We start from the raw sequence: 21280 nt of genomic DNA, 5'->3' as shown, positions 1-21280 counted from the left end.
TAGCTCCCCTCCGCTGCCCTGGGCGGCCTCCTGCCCGGGCCCTGGGACCCATCTGTGAATTCACCTTTCATGTTTTTCCTAGTGGTACGAACGGGGAGAGATTTGCTGGCAGGAAGAGCAGGAGCTATTTGCGGAGTCGCTGACTTGTGAGGCTCCATTTCGCTCCCCAACTCAGAGGCCGGCAAAGACAGATGAGGCCCATTGGGGGGATTTGCACCACTTTACAAGATCCTCCTTCTGCCCTGCGGGTGGATTAGCACGTGGTGGGCCTGGAGTAGCTGCTGACCACATCTGGCCCCAACTCCAAAGTGGTCTGGGCATCCAGATCCGGACTCCGGAACCCGATCTCGCCTACAGCATCCTGGGAGTGAAGGAGGGAGCAAACGGCTCACTCTGACTCAGATGGGTGCAGACACCAGAAAAGCCCCTTGAAAAAGGACCAGACCTCAGTGTAGGTTCTGGGAACTTTGCAGAACCACTTGGAACCCTTCCCAGACCCCGGCATTGGCGAGACCTCCTGGGACCCTCTGGACCTCGGGTCACCCTGCAACAGAGGCAGAAAGTAAGGCAGGGGCTCCCTATGCAAAGTGGGAATCCCCCCGCATTAGCCCCTGTAAATAGCCATCTACTCTTTGCTCATATATCTCCAGCTTCAGAAAGCTCACTACCTGATCCTATTCCACTGCTGAACAGTGGCAGATGCTAGAAAGTTCATTTTCCCACTGAAGAATGTACCTCCTTTAATGCCCTGAGCAAGCTCACCCATCTCCTGTCCAGTCCCCTGCTTCCTGCAGGCACCCGGCCCATAAGGAGCCAAAAGCCCCAGGTGCCCTGGAGGTGATGAGGCAGTCTCAGGGTTCGGGTCTGGCAAAACACAGAGAGACAGGTCCCTAAACCCCTCAGCCAAGCCGACGCAAACCCTGTGGTGCTTGGCTGGGCCTTCCCGCAGCGGTCAGCACAGTTTCCTCGGGAGCTCCTGAGCTCCACAGGCCCGGATGAGGTGGGGCACGTCCACCAGGGAGGCTAAAGCGCCAGGCCTGAACTGAAGACACGGCAGCAGATGTAAAGAGGGAGACGGAAACATCCAGGTACCACCCCCCAGAAAGGAAAAGGGTGGCATGGAGAAGGGTGACAGATGGAGAAAGGGGGAAGGGAGAGGAGGCACACAGGAGAGGAGGGAGGTGCGGCGGCCCCCTCAGCCTCACACCCACTGCAGGAGGGCCCTGGCCTGCTCCACTCAGCCTTGGCCTGCTGCTGAAATTCCAGCTCTGTGCGCAGCCCAGCTGGCTCACCGCCAGTCATGTGCCAGCTCCAGGCTGGGCAGCGGGAAGTGGGGCACGCGGCGGGCATATGGACAAGAAGCCAGGAAATGCAGAGCAAAGGGCTAGATGTCCACTTGGCCCAGGGACGCAGAATGCTGCCAGGACCAGCCTGGCTCTGCCCTCTTCGCAGCATGGAGGCCACAGCCTCTGGCCTTCGTAAACACCCAGGGAGCGCCTGCAGGTGAGGCTTGCTACTGGGCACCAAGAAGACTGGGAAGATCACATGGTCTGGCTGGCTCAAGCCTATCTACCTGGACAACAGAGCAAGTCATTGGCCTTACCAGCTGGCCACAGGGGTGTGTAGAAAGGCAGGCGATATCGTGGCCAGGGTGTGGGCTCTGGGGCCGGCTGCCTGGCTCTGCATGTCAGCTGGGTGACCTCAGGCAGATTATACATCTCTCTGAGCTCCATTTTCCTTTTATAGAAAATGGGGATGCCAGCACCTGCTTCATACATACAACCTGCATACGTGCAAAGGCCCAGAGAGCTGGCGCATGGGAAGTGCTGAGCACAGGGCCTGGAGCACGCTACCTGTCCAGCACTGGCAAACTTAGCACGGGGCAAACGTACTGGGTCTCACCGATACCAAAGGGCCCACACTGGCCCAGCCTGGGTGTCCCTCCTTCGCTCACGTCCCACGGGCGGAAATACCCTCAGAACTCCCTTCCCACAAGTTGTTTCCCATGTGTACTCAGAAGCAGGAGGGGTGGGCCAGATGGTCTCATCATCTGCTTCCCTCAGCTGACCCCTTGTCTCTCTGACATCCCTGGCACAAGGGTCTGTCCTTAAGAGGCATTTAGGGCAAAGGCCATCTTCTGAGGACAAGGACACATCAGCCTGTTGGATTTTTGTTAAAAAATCAGGCCACATGTAGAAACAACAGACTTATACAGGCCACCTCCACTGCAGCCCAAGCTATCTGAACAAGGAACTTGGGGTGGGGAAGCCCAGTCATAGGGAGGAAGGTCCTCTAGGAAGACAAAGAACAAGTCAACACAGAGGGGGCACGAGGACACCAGCTGACTGCCACTCAGGTGCTGTGTGACCTTAGACAAGAATCTCGATTCTCTGGGTCTTAGTTTACTTCACTGTAAAATGGGACCATCGTCCGTCACAGGACGGCTATCAGGCTCACATGAGCGTAAAGTGCTTGGCTGTCCTGGTTCAGTGGTGGGCGCCGGACAGACGACTCGACGCTGTGCAAGGGCTGTGCTGGGGGGTCCAGAGGGCGATGGGGCCAGAACGCAGTCAGGCCCCTCAGGCTCCAGCCACCATCCTCCCTGCCGCCCCATGTGTGGGGTTTCCTGCACCTAGCAACCTGGCTGTCTCTGTACCTTCTGCCTCCCCAAAGCTTAGAATGCTGGTGTCCATGCTTCTCCATGAAGCCCCCTGGCTCAGTGCGGCATCTGGAGATGCTTTTACCGAACGCCCAGGTACCCGGGTTCTTGTTCCCTCAAAGCTCGTCTTAGAGACATTTCGTTTTTTGTATGTTGATTTTGTTCTCAGAACTCCCCACCCCAAATCAAACTGGTTTCCTTGAGGCTGGGAACCAGGTCCTCAGACTTCCCCTGGGGAACTCCCAGTTCTGACTTCACAGGGTGGTAGGGGATCAAAAAACTCACACACAGAAAGCATTCAGGACAGGCCTGGCACACAGCAAATGCCATGGAAGCATTTGCCCTTGCGATTACTATAATCTAGCCACCCCCACCCCCCACGGCCCCAGTGCAGGCTGCAGGGGCTGGGGAGGAAATGAGTGAAGCAGAAACGGGGAGAGAAGGGCTTCCCTCCTGCCCCCCGCCTTCAACCTGCTTCTCCTTTGTGCACAGACCACAGAACCCACCCCCTGGCCCTGTGGGCCATCTCTGGCTGCCATGCCCTTGCCCTGTGCCCCCCTGGATCCCCAAAGGCCGTTTCATCACGCCTCAGCTCCCTGCCCCGCCCCCACCCAACATGTGCGGAGCCCATGGCCTCCTGCCAAGGCCTGGGGCCGCCAGCAGAGGCAAAGGGACAGAAATCTCACCGCTCGGTAGGTTTTCTTCTGCCCAGCGTGCTTGGGGGCTTTGCCTGGCTCTGCCGAGCTCTCCACATGCATCGAGTAGATGATGTCAAAGAAATCTTCCACCACAGCGACCCGCTTCAGAGAGATGCCCTCCGGCTCCGACAGGCCATCTGCCCCCTGTGACAGGGTGGAAAGCTGTGTTAGTGTCAGGGATGACGGCGGGGTGAGAGCTGGGCCCTGAGGCCGAGAGGTGGGTCGGGGCAACACAGTGCTTTTCCCTGACTCCAGCGAGGCCTCTGATGGCAGGTGGGGGGAGTGGCTGGGGGGAAGGAGCCCACTGAGAGGGGGCCCCAGGGAGGGGGTACTAGAGTCAGGGTGGCTACGGTTACTTAACCTACTGGAAACAATGGGCAGGGAACGACAACAACAAAAATACAAATTAAAAAACCAAGAGGCTCCATGCTCACAATTTCAGACAGATTGTGCCAGACTCTGGCGGGAGCTCTCAAATCACATGCTGTGCCAAGACCATCCTGGAAGTCTCTGGGGAGGGGGGAGTGCTAAATAGATACGGCCCCATCAGGAGCTCGCCAATTAGCAGTAACCTTTCACTGTGGTCCTGGGCTGGGGTCCCTGGGGACCAGCTCGGATCACCTGGGTGACTCCTGTCTCCACCCTGGCCTTTCAGAAAAGCTCTTCACCACTGCGCGCCCTCCCCACTCCAGCAGCTGAGCGCCGGCAGCAGCACCCAAGCTCTTTGTGTGTGATGTCGAGAATACCAGACACAAGGCCATGTGGGGGTGGCAGGGCTGCTTGAGCTGGATGCCCGTCCTCCCCGTGTCAGGCTGGCGTGAGTGCCGTCAGCTGGCCCCGGCAAGGTGTGCCAGGACTGAGATTGGGTCCTTCAGCACAAAAGCTGCTGGGCCCACACCTGCCCTCCCTTACTGGTAGGGCTGGCACGGAGATGGGGGGAGACTGCAGGGCGTGAGGCTGAGGGATGCGAGGACGGGGCAGGGTCCTTAAGGGACCGGACTGCTAAGTGAGTTCCCTCTTCACAGGGCAAGGGCTACACAGAGGCTCAGGTACGCCTGGCTCTCAGCTACCATCTCCCTAAGTGGGGACTTGGAGGGTTCTGGGGGGGGGCTTCAAAGATGAAGAGGAAACTAGGGGCAGAATTTAAGTAAAAGGCTTTTCTCTAAAAGTTCCTGAAATACAAATTTCCAAGATAATTCTTCCTCAAAGGATTCTGGGCAAGAACCGTCAGCTCTGTGAGGGTGTCGGCTTCACCTGTTAGCTCCCAGCCGTCTCCCCAGCACCTAGAACAACGCCTGCCACACTGCAGACTCAGTATGTACCTCCTGAACGACTGACGGGTCAAAGTCGGCAGCCAGGTGGGGTGGCTTAGACACACTCTCCCCTATTTTGAATGCGGCCCCTCATTTAAGTGGTAGTGTGACCCGAGCAGCTATTTTGCTTCTGGGAGCCTCAGATCCTTCATCTGGAGAACAGGGATAACAGAAGCGCCTTTCCCGTGAGCTACGAAGAGGAATAAAGGAGATACATGTGTGGCACTTAGCGCCAACCCAGCCCACAGGCGCTGCTGGACAAACATTGTCACTAAGAAGTGTTACGCCATTTGCCAATTTTCTCCCACCGACAGGGCCGAACGTCGCAAGCCTGGGAGATTGTTAGGGTCAGAACCTGCCTGCGGTGTGGTGGCTGGTTTGGTAAGTGGCACAGCTGGCTTAGTACCTCGGTCTTTGTGGTCTGAGGAGAACAGAGACTGTGCGGAGTGGGAGCCTCGCTCTCACCACCGTCTGGCCGCAGACAGGGTTTACTTTTATCCAGCAGCTTTCCCAGCATGCCCTGACGGGCGACCAGGGTTGTGTCTTTGCCAGTGGCCCATATGAGAGCAAATGGGGGAGGAAGGGCATCTGGGGCATAGGGTCCCAAACCCAAGAGCTAGTGGCAGCGTTTGTGAGTGGTGACCATGGGTGGTGACCTCACGGGCGCTGTACAGGCCGTCTTGCCATTGGCTTCCTTCCTGGTGAGGATTTGTTTCAATGGGGACTTCTCAGGTAGCAGCACGTAGCTGGTATGTGTGTGTGTGGCTGCTTGCTTCCTTACTGGGAGGCTGTGGGCAACGTCTTCAGCCTCCCTGAGCCCCACTCATGAGATGAGCTGTAAAACTCCCTGACTCTCCTGCTCTTTAACCCTCTCAGGAGTTACTGCTTCCTCTTTCTTGGGGGTGTCTGAAGGCCTCCTCTGACGGGCTGGATCATCTGAAAACGGGGCTTATCAGGGTCTAACTCATTCACTAGCTGACTTCTAACTACCCATCATTTGGGGGATCCTCAAATATTGCTGTGACAGAGTTGGATGGGACAAATATTATGACAGGTCAGTAATAAGAGACTTCTAACCAGAGGTTCATAGTGGCAAAAACAAACAAAAGAACCTTAAGAATGAAAATATAAGTGGGTTTCCATTTCTTGATCTGGTGGCGGTTATGTAGGTGCGTTCAGTTTATAAAAAGCCATTAATCTGAACACTTATCTGCATACTTCTCTGTATGTCTGTGAAAACTTGATTTTAAAAATGTGTATTAAAAAAGTAGCCCTGGCTGGGGTGGCTCAGTGGATTGAGTGCCGGCCTGTGAACCAAAAGGTCGCTGTTTGATTCCGCCAGGGCGCATGGCTGGGTTGTGGGCCAGGTCATGCAAGAGGCAACCGACCTATGTTTCTCTCCCTCTCTTTCTTTCTCTCTCCCTTCCCCCTCTCTAAAAATAAATAAATGAAATCTTTTTTTTTTTTAAAGAGAGAGTATAGTGGGTTGTTCCACAACATTTCCATATTCTGAATCCAGAGTCATAATGATGCATTTAGCTGCTTAAAAGTAAATAGCCCTCTCTGCTCTCAAAATTGTTTCGGGCCACAGATACTTCTGGAAAAGGTGGATAAAATTTGGTGGGAAGGAATGGAGAAAGAAAATCTGGTGAAACACGGCATCTTAGGTGAAATGGAAAGTTCTCCCTAATCAGCTTGATGACCTTGGGCAACTCGTTTCTCGACCTCTTGAAACTCAGTTTCCTCTCCTGTGAAAGGGGCCTAAGACGTCCTAGCTGGATGTTCCAAAGATCATGTAAGAATGTACATCAGACATTTGTCACATATCAGCTTGTAAACGTCCATCTTTTCCCTTTAGACCCACCAAGCTTGAGCATTTTAGGTTTAGGAATCTGCTCTTATCTCTGGTCCCCCATTCAGGCTACAGAACATATCCCCCGAGGTAACACCCACCCCAAAGGGAGGTGTAGAGTCTTATGTAAGTCCTACATTACATACTAAGGCTGTCACACGAACTTGGAATAATCTTTCCTAAAGTCAAGGTGGGACTGACCAGCCCGGATGAAACAGTGGAACACGCCCAGGGCCTGTCCTGTGCCTGTCCCAGCTTCCCACCTCCATTCTTAGGCAGACACGGGTAACCAACAGCTTCGCACCTGGTCCAGTGTGACCATAAAGTTACCCCAGAGAAACACTTCAGGGGGACATTTGTAGCAGCCCCCTGTTTAAAATTGATCGTGGTGTCCCCTGACGTTCAAACCTGGGTCCCGTGACTGGTCTATCCCCACTGCAGAGATGTACACAGGAAGGGAGAGGGCCTGTAGCAGCCAGAACTCAACCCCACACAAGGTATGCAGAGCCACACCTTGAACTGTCCTCTGCTGAGCTGTGGCCACCTGGACGCCATGTGTGCTATACCCTAAGGGAAGAACACCAGGATATCTGTGTGGCCTTCAAGGAGAACCCTGGCAGGAGAACAAAGAAATCCCCTGGCAGTCACGTGCCACAGATGTCTCTGCCATGCCCTGCATCCATAGAGGTAATAACCTTCATGCTAAATGCTGAAGGAGAGGCATGCCTTCCCGAGCGGAGAATCCAGACACAGCTCTCCAAGGCCAGGGCTGCTAATTAAGGGAGCGGAAAGCACCTTCCTCACAGCCTTGGGATGCCCCTGCCAGCCACTTCTGCTTTGTGCCCAAATGAGCTTAATCTAATCCATTGCCCTCAGCACACAGGGCCTTGGATTGACAAAGGAAGCTCACTTCGTTTACAGGTTGGGTAAAGAGGGGGCCTGGAGCCTCCTGACTATCCCCAGCTTCCTGGAAACACCCACCAGGAGTAATGGCATGGAACCCTGCGGCACCCCACATTAAAAGCCATGAAAAAACACCCCGTCAGTTGCGAAGGACAGACCTCTGGGGCCTTCCTAAATGGGGAAGGATATCACCATGGTAACATACTCCATCCTTTGGAACCAGCTAACTCCAAACAGCCAGCCAGACCCAGGGCAACAAAACTTGAACATGGCAATCGTTTTTAAAAATTTATGGAGCTCCTAACTTTCTTGGACAACACCATCTTTCTTAAACCCAGCCCATTTAGGTTCTAAACTGAAGGCCAGGTTACAAGTCATTGAAGAAATCACCAAACGTCTACTTAAATATTATTGAGATTTCAGAGTATTTAGAACAGTGGTCCTCAACGTGTGGTCCCCAGGTCACCAGCACCAGCATCAGCATCATCTGGGAACTTGTTAGAAATGCCAATTCTCAGGCCCCAACCAAGGCCTATCAAATATGAGGGTTTTAAAATGCATCAAATAATTTTGATGCACAGCAAATTTGGAGAACGGACGGCGGAAATGTCCACGATTGAAGACAGGAAGGTAACTACTGGGGAACTGGCATTGACTCATTAAATACAGACAGGCCCTGGGCTTCTAGGCCTAACACATTAATATTTTCTTCTCCAATGAAGGTCAATTTCCCTAATGGTGAGAACAAAAGAATCTGACTGGGTAACATTGGTAGTAGAAACTTGGAATACCTGCCCAGAAACTTAATGTGGATTATGAATAGAAAAGGCAGGGGTGCCCAGCATCCTGGCGTCGGATCTTCAAGTCCTCCCTGACACCGTTAATTAATACTTCAGCAGGTCATCCTTTGACAGATCTCTTCTGGCTCCCTCACTTTCCTCAAATGATGTGAATGCTCAGCACAAGGAAGGCTTTCACACCCAGGGCTGCAGGCCTACAAGGGAGACAGCGTGTCTCACCAGGCCACTAGACAGGCCTGTGCCAGTGCGGCCTCAGGAGCTGTTGTCAGGAGTCAGCCCTCAGGTGAGCTCCTAGATCTGACTGCATCTTGTCGGTCTCCCAGGAAGCCAGTTAAAGGGACCCCTGCCCTTTATGGCAGCTGAGGTCCAAATGCTAATGGATTGCAGTCCTGTCATTTCCACTGGAACTTTGAAGCCACTTACGGACAGTTATATACTTTTCAAGGTGGGCTCCCTGTTTCGGGCACCAGCTGCCATTTCGTGCACCACATCACTACGTGAGCGGGGTGCGCCTTCCAGCAACGAAGAAGCTATGGCTGACAGGGCGTGGCTACATAGTGCGGACATTTCTCAATGGGGTTCCTACAGTAGAGGGACAAAACACAGAGACAGTCCTTAGGATGTACCCTGTTGGTGCATTTCAGACCCAGCTCTCGACAAGGCGTAACAATCAACGACATTGCCATCAGAGGAGAAGGTCAGTCAGCAGAACCCATCCCAGTGGAAACACAGCTCTGACGACCACTTGGGTGGGAGCCCAGGACTTCAGGGGGTGGACTGCACAGACCAATGTGGGGATGCCACTCCGTCCCGTCAGCAGGCTAAGTGGCTGAGCTTATGGGCAGAGTCTACTGCCAACATGAACTGCATGCTCCTCCTAACTTCTGCCCCTGTCCCTCACACCACACTGTAATGAAATCAGGCGGGGCCAACCAGCGTTTTGGAAGGTTGGGTAGCAGTTTTGGGGGGCTGCTATAAAGTCCCATTCCAACTCCTGGCAGGACAGAAAGAAGACTGGAGGGGAGGAGCCAGCCTCCTGCAAAGGGTCCTCAGATAGAAAGGAAAGAGGTGGAGAGAAATTTAAAAACGACACAAAATGGAGAGAACAAAAAGAATAGACACCAGAATGAAGACCCTCACCCAAATCTCCAGAATCCTCTCCTTATAATCCCCAAGAGAAGCCAATCATAATGTGTAAAGGGCGATCGGGTAATTGCGAAGGGGGTATTGCTTAAATGGGACAAAGACAGTATTTACATTTCTCTCGCTCATGAATACTACCTACTGTTGACTGGAAGCCGAAGAAACCTCTCCAAAATGAAGGTTCACACCAGACTTTTAGGACCTGCAGTTGCATTGAACTCTGTAGGCCTGTATGGGGCAGAGGGATGAGACCCCCTTCCATGACAAGAACCCCCATAAACAAATAAACCCATAAACAAGGCGCTGAGGACTCAATGTAGCACCTGCCTCTTCTCCACCCCTGTGCACAATCTCCAACTGTTAGTGTGGAACCGCCACCGCGTCGCACCTGCCATCTGGAACAGGCCTCACATATTCCAAGACCTCCTTTCTGCTTCGCTGAATCTCCATCTTCTTTCAAATCACGCTGGGGACCCAAATGTACAGTCGGGGCCACAGAGAAAGGTGGCAGGGATCAGCCCCCAAATAACAGCGCTACCTTTGACAGATGCCATATCTTTCAAGCAGCTCTGAATACTTCTTTCTCCTTATTTGGTTTTGCTAACTCTGAGATGTCTGGAGAGGGTGAGGGGGGAAGGGGTAGGGAGAGAAGGGGTGCAGTGGGCCAATAGCAGGAGAGGAGCCAGGGTCAAGAAATGGAGGGAAGGAGCAGCTACTGTCACTCTCAGGCAGGCCAAGGTCTGGGCCTGGCTGCCGGGATTCTAGTCCAGGGGGTCAGGAGGAAGGAGGTGCTCTAGAGGTGAAGCCACAGACCTAAGGACAATTCAGCCCTGACCCTGGGCAAGGGGCTCGCCTGCCTGAGCCTCACTTTCCTCCTGTGTTGATGTGACAAAATATGCACAGTGGCTTTCACCACCTCACAGGACCGCAGTAGGAACCCAAATGATACATAAATAGCGCCCGCCCTGGGCGAGGCACCTATAAATGACCGCTGTCACCACTGCTCCGGAGGGACGCCCTCCAGGACTCTGGGGACCCGCCTCCTTTGGGCGCCGCGGCTAAGGACAGGTAATGGGGTCGCCGAAGGGAGGGGAGCCTGTCTTGGCGGAAGGAGGAGGCCCTGAGCCCTGCAGGCCCTGTGGGCGGGTCCCTCCGGGGCCGCTGCTGGCGGCCCGGGAGCGCTAACGAGCAGGGGCCCCAGGTGCGGGGCCCCACCCCGTACTCTAGGGCGGGGGCAGTGGAGCGGCTGGACGGGGAGGGGAGCGGCCCGCGCTCTAATGACTGTTGACAGCGCTCGCTGGGACCGACCGGGCCGCGCGCGCCTCTGACAGCTGCTTGGGCGGGGGCCGGGGGACCGGGGGCGGGGCGCCCGGCGCGGGGCTGGGGTGAGGCGGCTCGCGCTCTCCCCACGGCGCACGCGCGTGCGCCTCGTCAGGGAGGGGCGGCTGGGCGCGCGCGCGCGCGCGCGCCTTGCCCGGGTTCGGAGGGCCTGCTCGAGCGGCTGGCGCGGGCTCCTCGCGGGCAGGCAGGTAATGAGAGTAACCATGGCAACCCACCAGAGGAAGTGTATTCTGCAAGAGACGTTAATCCCCTCTCCCCCGAGCTGGGACAGCCTGACTTTCCATTCTCACACAGTAATTAGATACCAGCTGTCAGTGCAGGGGGGACGGCTCCTCGGCTGCAGCCTGGCTGGGGGGGGGGGGGCGCACGAAAGGGGTGGAGGGGAAGTGAGGAGGAGGGCGTTAAAGACACAGGGACGCTTTCCCGCGGTGGGCCGGGCAGCGCGCGTCCCCTGTCTCCGGGCGCGCGCCCGCTCACCTGGAGACCCCGCCCGCGCGGGGCTCCGCCCACTCCTCGCGCACCTGCTGCGCGCGCGCCCGCCCGCCCGCCCTCGCTTCCCCCTCTCAGTCACGCCTCCCCTATTCCCGGCGCACCTGCCTGGCTCCCGCCCCGCCACCCCCGGGACGCTGCCCACCTGTCCTTTGTGCGGGGCGGTACCATTCGATCTGGCCAGCTCTCCTTCAGGGAGCGCCCGCTTTATGTCAGGCGCTGTGCCAAAGCCTGGTGTGTGTAATCCTCACAGACCCTCAGCGGTAGGCTCCTCGGCTGTTCCCCGCCCAAGGCGCCGCGGGGTGTGGCCGTTTGCCCAGGGTCCTGCAGACTTGAACCCCCATCCCGAAGACCATTTAATCACCAAGCTACAGGGCCTCCCCATCGCGTCCGCATCCGTTCTAGCTCCGGGGAGCCTCTGCACCGCTCAGGGAGACAAAACAATCACACCAGTCACACCGGTGGCTGGTATCGTGGTGCGCTTCATGTGTGCCAAGCTTTCACTGCCTCATTTCACTTTCCCAGCAGCCCTGAGAGGTCTGTTACCCCCACCTTACAGGTGAGAAGACTGAGGCACAGAAAGCTCAAGCAACTTGCCCACAGGCACTAAGAACAGAGAGGCAGGGCTGGTCAAACTCAGGCAGTCAGATGCATGCTCCCAGCTACTGGGCACTAACTGCTTCACCCTGGGCTCATGGTGGCTGGAATCCAGTCTAGGTCTTCTCTTTTCAGTGTTCAGCCCACCACATCCTGTCTCAGCTTCAGTGAAGGGCTGCCTTTCTTAGTCATACCTGAGAAATCTTAGATTTCTAAGAAGTTACTAAGCCTTAAGCCACGGCCATGTCTGTAATTTCTGCCAGGCATCCCCAGAACCCTTGCTCTTAGTGTGGGTAGCCACTTGGAAATCATTCTAGGCCAGGCTCTCCACTTTCCAGGTAGGCTAAGACCACAAGGCCAAAGGCTAGCCCAAGGAGGAGATGGCCTGGTAGGGCCTTTTGTGGGGGAGTATAGTCCCCACAGGCCCAGCTGTGCCTCCTGCCCCCCACCCAACAGTCAGGCCTCTGTGGGGGGGGGGAGCATGACAAGGAGGGACAGGAAGTACTGAGAAGCAGAGCAGGCTCCTGTCCCTAGTGGCAGCGGTGTCTGGAGCAGGAGGAGGCTGAGGCTATCTGATCCCTTCCCCACTGCCCTGGCCATGACCTCCTCCCTCCCTCCATCTCTCCCTCCTCCCTCATGGCCAGAGTAGCCAGCACCCTGGGCTACAACTGAGAACCCAGCGTTCTCCAACCCAGCCCGCATTCCTGTGGGAGGAGGAATGGGGGGAGGCTGGGCCAAAGGCTTTAGGGACAGGGGCACCCTTAGGGCTGCCCCACCCTTCAAGGGCCAAGGCTGAGCTGCCTCCAACCTCACAGGTTTCCTGCCTCCGCTTTCCCCATCTCTCAGTAGCAGAGCTGCCTAAATTTGGCTCCAGGAGGGAATGGGGGAGGTGGCAGCAGGCGGGTGCTGTCAGAGGCCAGGGCGCAGCTCCCTGTCTAGCCGGCTGGCATTTTTGCTGTCTGGAGGAGAGCAGGGGGCCCAGCAGCCCTCCCCTGAAAGGGAGATGTTCGTACCTTCTGACATGCGCTGAGTAATGTGCAAACGACATGCAAACCAAGCTTCAAATCAGCATCTCAGCCAGGGAACAGCTTGGGTGCTGCTTTTGGGATGAGAACAGAAGGACCAGTGACCCTTTCCCCAAGGGCTCTAGTGGGGGCTGGGTGGGGGGTTCAGAGTGTCCAGGGCTGGGAGTTGGGAGACTTGGTTTCTCGCCAAGTATAACTTTGGGGATTCAGGTCAGCAGCTGGACCCTCTGGATTCCAGCCCGAGGGCAAGGCCGTGGCTTTCTTTGCCTGCTCTGACATAGTGCTTGCACACCCTGTCACATGGTTAAGCACGTGAATTCTGCAGCCACCCTGCCCAGGTTTGAACCCTGGCTCTCCACTGGCCAACTGGGTGAATTCCTCACCACGTGCCCAGGCAAGCGGCTAGTGGAATCGGGCACCTGTTTTAGTACAGCCACTGCCCTTCCCTAGAAGTTGGGCATAGGGGCATGGCCTGAAAGAACACGGGCTTCAGAATCAGACCTGGACTCCAGGCCTGGCTCAGCCATCGAGGCTCCGTGGGTCTCACTCCCCTCATCTGGAAAATGGGTTCAGGGTCTCCAGGTCAGCTGTGATTCCACGTGAGGGCCTGGCAAGCAGTAACACCCCAGACGTGTTCCCATTGGTGTAGTCTCATTGCTCCCTGCATTCATTCAACTACTTTATCCTGTTCCCATCTCCCCTCTCCTCTTTGCTCTCTGTCCTGGTCTTTCTCTTGTCTGTAGACAGTTGTAAATTTCTTGAAGTCTCTGTCCTCCCTTTCTCTCCACTTGTCCTGATGACCTCAGGCAAGCCACTGCCTCTGAGTCTCAGTCTGCATATCTGCTAAATGGGCGCAATGGGAGGTGGATCATGAGCTCTGTCTGTGGTCTGGGGCCCAGCAGCCACTTGATGGATGGCAGATCTTTTTTACAAGGTCTCCTTCCTCCTCCCACCCACCGTCCCAAATGACCAGGAGAGGTGGGCTGTGTCCTTAGCGCTATCGGGTATGGGGTGTGTGGGCCCCGCTTCTTGCTTACTCTGTTTAACCCCAGATAACTGCTCTCCTGCCCCTCGGCCAGGGCTGATATGAGCTGAATCCAGCTTCCTGCCACCCAAAAGCCACTTCCTGCCAAACTTGAGCTGATACCAGAAGAACTTGTTTTCTGTGCACAGAATAGTCCCTGGTGGGACAGCCACCCCGCCTGCCCCGGGTATAAGCGTTTTTTCCATTTGTCTGCATGCCTCATGGGGCTGGGTGGGGGTGGATGGGAGCTCTGCTCTGTTCACCTCTGAACCTGCCCGTCCTGCCCCTCAACAGCCTCTGGGCCTGCCAGCCGTCCTGCCCTTCAGGCCCAGACAGACATGTGTAGACGGTGATACACAGTCTGACACAGCTGCACACAGAGTTGGTCTGAGAGTCCCTGCAGCCCCTTGGTATCTGGGCTCCAGAAGACAAGTGTGTGACACTGTCAGACACAGTCACTTGCACTCAGAGTCCCATACAGCCATGCAGTCATCGGGCAGTCCCAGAGTCCCCCAGACAGTTACACCCAGTCTCAGAGTCACTCCTACATATGCACACGGATAAGCACCTGTACCCGAGCTCCCCACGCTCAGCCTGCACCCCCCTTCCAGATGTAGGCACTGACTCAACAAATACTCTTCGAGGGTCTGCTCTGTGTCGGGCCTTGGGCTAGCCTAGAGTATGAATGATTGGAATTGTAACAAGTAATTAGCTGACCCATGCTGTTCCCTCAGTGTCCTTATCCGTGAAATGGGGATAACGGCCCTACCCCATAGGTTTCTTGGGAGGGTTAACGAGTGACAACAGGCAGAGTCCCTGTCCCTGTCTGGCTCATGGAGAGTGCCCTCTAAGTGAGGCTATCTTAGCTAGCCAGGAGCATCCTGTGCCCAGTTGCCACCAAGATCTTACATAGAGTATCTCCCTGAGTCCTGGCCTGAGCCCCCAGAGGTCATCATTCCCGTGTTTGCAGATAAAGGAACTGAGGCTCAGAGAAGAGGCCCACGGAGTCCTCAGGGTGCCCCCGGGGACCTTGTCTCCCACCAAACGCTCACGCTGCTGCTCCAGTCTGCCTCACTCCCCGCCCACACGCACTCTGTTGCCTCTGCCTGGAATGCCCTTGCCACTTGCTCTCCACTCCAAACCGACTCCAAAACCGCCTCCTTACACAGCCCCTCCCAAAAGTCCACGTCACCCCCTGTTCCCTTCCCTCAGAACACTTACCAAGTGTGAAACAGTGGACCCCCACTGGACTTTAAGGACCAAGACTCAGGACCATTTTGTCCTGTCCTGTCATAGTAGGTGCTCAACAACTTCAAAATGACATGGATAAACCAAGTGACCTTCACAGCCACTGAGAAAAGAGTCTGGAACCAAACTTAGGACATCAGAAACTGGAGCTCACTCTACCTTATCGCAATTCTCCCAGCACCAGCAGGCACTTAATTTGTGAATGAAGGGATGAATGAATGAATGAATGAATGAATGAAACCAAGATCTCAGGACCCCAGCCTAGTGTTCCCTAGGCAAACCGCCTTCGTTTCCTGGCAGCGTGGATGTGAGCCAAGCCACCTTAGATGGTGGTGGGGCTGACGGCCGCCTGAAGCCGGCTGTCAGGAGCTCGTCTGGCCACAGCCGCCAGCAGGGGAGACCAGCTGGCGGTGCAGGGTCCATCGGCCCAGGCCTGGAATCTGAGCCGCCCTGAGAGGCCCAGCTTCTCTCTGGGCCCCCACAAACTGGCCTTTGTTCCCCAGGCCGGCCAAGACCCAGCAGCTTGGGCTTTCTCCCTGCCTGCGGCACCCGCGCTGAGCCAGTGGGGTAAATGAGCCAGCCTCCCCTCTGTCCAAGCCCAGGATGTCGCTTCAGGACTAAATGGAGATGTAATTTTCTATACAAATCCATGACAATTTAGATGGAGTGATTGTAATTGGCTTTTCAATGGGGGTTTTGTCCAGTGCTGGTGGCTAGAACTGGGTGGCCTGTTTGAGGCAGGCTCCATTTAAATGACAATAAAGCAATAATATTGAAGACTTGTACAGTGCCCAGAGCCCCTCCTGGGCCCTACTGGAGCCTCATGTTTATGGATCTGGTCCTTCCCTGGGGGCTGTCTGGACAACTGGATGGTTGGGGGGTGCACAGAGCCTGGGAGAGGGGCTGCCACATCTTTGGGCTTCCAGGCGCAGGGTTCTGGGATGGCCAGGGTGCAGTCCCATGTCCACTGGCCTCCCTGCTCCTTCATTCATTACACACTCCCTAACTAGTACCACCTGAGGGCCGGCTAATATTCCAGGTGCTGAGGGTGCAGAGATACAGAGACCCCTCCCAGGCAGATGGCGGGGAGGGACACAATCACTAGCACAGCATGAGTGTTGAGAGCGTGACTCAGAGCCAGACAGCCCAAGTGCAATTCCTACTCCACTCCGCACGAGCTTCCAGAGCTTCAGCAAGCTGTTTAACCTCTCTGTGCCTCTGTTTCCCCAGCCATAAAATGGAGTCGCAATAAAAGTTATGTGAGCAGGAAACACCTGAATAGGGATCAGCAGAGTGCCTGGCAGGTGGAAGGTGCTTGCTGTGTGTAAGTTATTGCCACTGTTCATTAAAAGTTCCAGCTCTCTGGTGTCGGATTTGCTGGGTGACCATGGGCATGTGACTTAACCTCTTTAAACCTCCACTGGCTTCTCCTTAAGGCAAGACTTTGAGGAGAGCCGACCCCATAGGGTTGTGAAGATTTAAGGAGTCGCAGGGAGTCGCTTAGCACAGAGCCGGCACAAGCTGCACAAACGCTAGCTCCCTGTACTGTGCTGCTCCTTGGCCTTGAGGAGCTCTCCATCCAGTGACAAGTACAGTGTTGAGTGTGGGAGACAGAAAGTAAGGAAAGGAAAACTCACAGGAAGCTGGGATGGAGCTGTCCCTCCAGTCAGGGACGCCCAGCAGGGGCTGATTGGGAGGAAGGGCCTCAGGAACAGGGTGGGGGGCATGGGGCTGTGTAAAGGAAAGAAGGCTTCAGAGCAGGTGACATTTTTGGCTGGGCTTTGAAGGATGAGTGGCTTTTTAACCAAGGTTAAGGTGGGTATCACTGCCAGGCACTGCTGCTACAGAGTCACAGGCCGACCCTGCGGCCACACTTCCCGAGTAAGTGATTTGTACCTGTGGGCAGGTGGCCAAGGAAACCCTCCTGAAGGAGCATGTTGAAAGCACCTAGGAAGGGAAACAACATGTGCAAAGACCCTCAGGTGAGCAGGCCAGGCAGTGGCATCTAGGACAGAACGTGGCTGGAGAGATGGGGTGGGGTTGTGGCTTTACTCACAGTGAAATAAACAGCTATGGAGGGATTTAAGCACGCGGGAGATGCTATTCAAATTAATTTCTTAAGGATCCCTCTGGCTGATTGTGGAAAATGGGATGCAAAAAGGAAGGGATAAAAGGGAACTCAGGAAGACCAAGGGCAAAGGGTAAGGTTATCATGGGGAGGTGGGTATCTAGGTTAGAGAAATAGCAGATGCCTGTTATGGGTTAGATGGATGACGGGCAGGCAGAGTACCATGGGCACTCTGGGCCTGATGAGGGGCCGTGTGCAGCTGGTTCTTAAGCAGGGCTGGCAGAGGGATATGACAGAGAGAGGTGAGGACTGCCTCCCACCTCCCCACACCAGGCTGAGGCTCTTGGGCACTTGCTTGAAGGCAGCAGGAGGCCAACACCATTTTTCTCAAGGCAGAGAAAGACCATGCAGGGATTTGTGCTTTCAAAAGCTCATTCTGGCTGCAGGGTGGAAGGGCTGCAGGTGGCAGGTGGGCGAGGCTGGAGGGGAGGAGGCAGGGAGGGAGAGTGGTTGTGGGGACTCAGAGGCCTCCACAGCATCCTGGCCATTGCCCAACTCCAAGAGCAACCAGCTTCCCCTGAGAGAGGTCTACAATTTAGTCCTAGGTCACAGAGCTTGTCAAGACAGAGGAGGGATCCCCCACTAGGGCAAACTCAAAGCCCAGTGCTCTTTCCCCTTCGGAACCGGCTGTCTTGGTCACTAATACAATCCGCCACAAATAGTGTTTCATCGTTACTGTCGGCTGTAGAACCCTTAGGAGGAGCCCAGAAGGCGGGTACTATAAACATTCCCATTTTACAGATGGAGAAACCAAGGCTCTGGGAGCCACTCGCCGAAGGGTACTCAGCTGCAAGTGAGAGCCAGGCTCCCCAGGAAGTCTGACTCCAGACCCACACACCAGAAGTCCTAACCAGGCCATAAGCCAAACACGCTTATGGGTGTAACTTTGAGGGGTAAACAGAGGTTTATTACAATTTTGAATTTATTGCTAATATTTAAAAATTGGGAAATTCCATGGAAGAAAACCTGAACTTTGGCTGGACCTTCCTGATGTTGCCAACCACAGAACCCAGTCCTTGAATCTCTCCATGTAATGGCCCCCAAGGTCACACCTCCAGCAGGTCACACATCCCTCCTCCCCTCCATTCATACAGACAAATCTGAAAGTGTGTGTCGGAGGGCCAGGGAAAGGCATCCATTTATTCATCCCACAAGTGTGTGGACCACCACCACCCCATCCACTGCTCAGGCATCACCGCCCAATAGCTCCCACCAGAAGCTTCTCCACCTCCACGTGCTTGGGTCAAGCACCTGGGCAAATGGCTCCTGGATTACTTCCTCTTTTTTTCACATCCCTCCTCACCCATCCCACCCCCCAGCAAACCCTGTTGGCTCCACCCTTGAACTACATCCAGAACCTGACTGCATCCTCCCACTTCCCTGCTCTGACCTCCTTCCTGCCCAGGGTCTGCGGGGAGCAGGGCACACCAGACGTTGGAGCCCTGGAGCCTGGCTCCTGCCCTTCCTCCCTGGGTCTCAGTGTCTTCATCTGTAGAAAGGGTGGGACAGAGGACCACAAGATGCTTCATGTTAAAATTCTAATTGCCTTCTGGCCTGGGCAGGACACAGGTGGTGCATGGGAAGAGAGTGTGTGTGTGAGGTAATGACTATTAGGACTTTTAACAACCTGTGGGGAGGGTCAGGAGCTCCCTGCGGTGGAAACTTGTCTTGTCCACCATTGACTGGATTCCCAGTACCTAGAAAGAAGAGTTCTTGGGAAACAGCTGCTGAATGAATGAATGAATGAACTAATGAATGAACAAACGAACGAAGGAACCATCCAGGCCCTCCAAAGGGACCCTGGGCATTCACTCACTTTCAGAGGGCCTTGATTTTCTCATCTGAGAAACAGAGTAACCGAATGCCTTGCCTTCCTTCTCTATAACAAGTAACATTTATTGAATGCTATGTGTTAGGGACTGGTCTAAGCGCATTACATATATCAACTCATTTAATCTTCACTGTAGCCCCAAGCAAAAGGAACCCAATTCCCTTTTATGATTGAGAAAATTGAGACCCAGAGAAGCTAAGTGATATAACCAAGGTCACACAGCTCATAAATGCCTAAGCCAGACACTAACCCAGCCACCCTGGCCCCAGAACTCTCATTCTTTTCTTTTCTTCTTTTTGATTCTCACCTGAGGACACTTTTTCATTGCTTTTAAAGAGATGAAGAGAGAGAGAGAGAGAGAAACATTGATGTGGGAGAGAAACGTCGATCAGCTGCCTCTTGTACACGCCTGGACTGGGGAATGGAACCTGCAACCCCAGTATGTGCCCTGACTGGGAATCGAACCCACAACCCTTAGGCTACAGGACAACACTCCAACCAAATAAATGAGCCATACCAGCCAGGGCCAGAACTCTGATTCTTTAACACTGTTCCAGGCAGCCCTTCAAGAAGAAATGAGGTTTGAAGAAACCTGCTTCAAGGATGCAGCCCAAGTTGCAGATGGGAATATGCTGGCCGGGGCTGCCAGCTCAACAATCCTTCCATGGCTCCCTACTGCCAGTCAAATAATGCCCAGGTAACCCCCTCTGGACTCAAGGCCCCTGGAAGTGACTACAGTGGCATCTCCTCCTCCCTTGGGCCTCAGTGCAAACCTGACACTCAAGCAGCCCTAGCTGCTTCTCCTCCCCACTAACCTCTGTTCCCTCTGCCTAGAATGCCTTCACCTGGCTTCTGAGTCATGCCCCCTCTAACTTTCACCCTCCTCCCACCCACCCCTCCTGCTCCCGCTCCTGCTCCACAAGTCTCCCCTGACCCTTGGCCATATTTCTTGCCTTCGATTTCCTATAGCACTTTGTCAACAAGGTTATCGCTGATGCATCTCGAGATGTGCCAGTGGGTACTATTGACAATGCCATTTTATAGATGAGAAAACTGAGGCAGCAAGAAGGGAAGTGAGTTGCCCAAAATGACAAGGGATGAAATCAGGACTGTCCCAAAGCTAGACCTCCAAACCCTTGAGGTTGTCTTTGAGTTGTAGCTGCCTCACTAGGCAGACACAGCCTGAGGGCCACTCTTCACTCCTCTCAAGGCGCCAGGTATACTGACAGGTGCTCCTTCAAGATTCCCTAGTGAACGAGCAGACTCTGCCCTTGGGTTAAGTGTGGTCTTAGAAAGAGATTTCCCAGGCATCACGTGCTGAATTTACATCCTTTCTGTAGCTGCTCTGAAGGCACAGGAGCGGGGCAGGGTGATGGGCAGTCATCAGGGTGCAGAGCCAGACGAACCATACCACCGGAGGTCACTGCGAAGAGGGGATTTTAACTCTGACCTTCAGGGTCACTGCGGGGAAGAGCAGTGCCAGCACACAGTGAGCCTTTACTACCCAGTAACCTGGTTACTAGTTAATGCTTCGTATTCTAGACACTGATGCCGGGAGTGGAGGGCAATCTGGCACCGTCTGTTAAAGACCAAAAGTGTACTTTCTCAGACGCAGCGATTCTACTCCCTGGTACACACTCACATGTGTATGACATGGCCATCTATGTTTGAGAATGTTTCGGAAGTCTTGTTATGAGAGTGAAATATCAGAAGCAACCTAAATGTCCATCGACAGAGGACTAGGTAAATAAATTATGGTACATCCAGCCCTGACCGGTGTGGCTCAGTTGGTTGGGCGTCATCCCACAAAGAGAAAGGTCACCGGTTCGATTCTTGGTCAGGGCACATGCCTGGGTTTTGGGTTCAGTTCCCAGACAGGGTGCACATGAGAGGCAACCGATTGATGTTTCTCTCTCACATTGATGTTTCTCTCCCTTTCCCTCTCCCTCCCTTCCCTTCTCTCTAAAAATAATAGTCTTTTAAAAATATTTTATTTATTTACTGTTAGAGAGAGGGGGAGGGAAGGAGAGAGGGAGAGAGACATCAATGTGTGGTTGCCTCTCACATGCCCCCAACTGGGGACCTGGCCTGCAACCCAGGCATGTGCCCTGACTGGGAATTGAACCAGCGACCCTTTGGTTCGCAGGCCTGTGCTCAACCCACTGAACTACACCAACCAGGGCTAAAAATAATAAAGTGTTTTTTAAAAATTAAAAGCTATGGTGCATC

At 54.5% G+C, this 21280-nt stretch overlaps 1 protein-coding gene across 1 annotated transcript in view; it reads right to left on the bottom strand.

Annotated features, from left to right (window-relative positions):
* Window positions 1–21280, bottom strand: part of NOL4L (nucleolar protein 4 like) — a 120612-nt gene that overhangs the window by 67809 nt on the left and 31523 nt on the right. The window contains exon 2 of the mRNA XM_053926726.2: window positions 3346–3501. Coding sequence (XP_053782701.1) covers window positions 3346–3501 — 156 coding nt within the window. The remainder of the gene's footprint in view (window positions 1–3345; window positions 3502–21280) is intronic.

The sequence above is a fragment of the Desmodus rotundus genome, chromosome 6, assembly GCF_022682495.2.
Source record: "Desmodus rotundus isolate HL8 chromosome 6, HLdesRot8A.1, whole genome shotgun sequence".
In the NCBI taxonomy this organism is placed as follows: Eukaryota; Metazoa; Chordata; class Mammalia; order Chiroptera; family Phyllostomidae; genus Desmodus; species Desmodus rotundus.
Note: the sequence above shows the minus strand (reverse complement) of the source record. Positions and strands in the feature narration are given on the sequence as shown.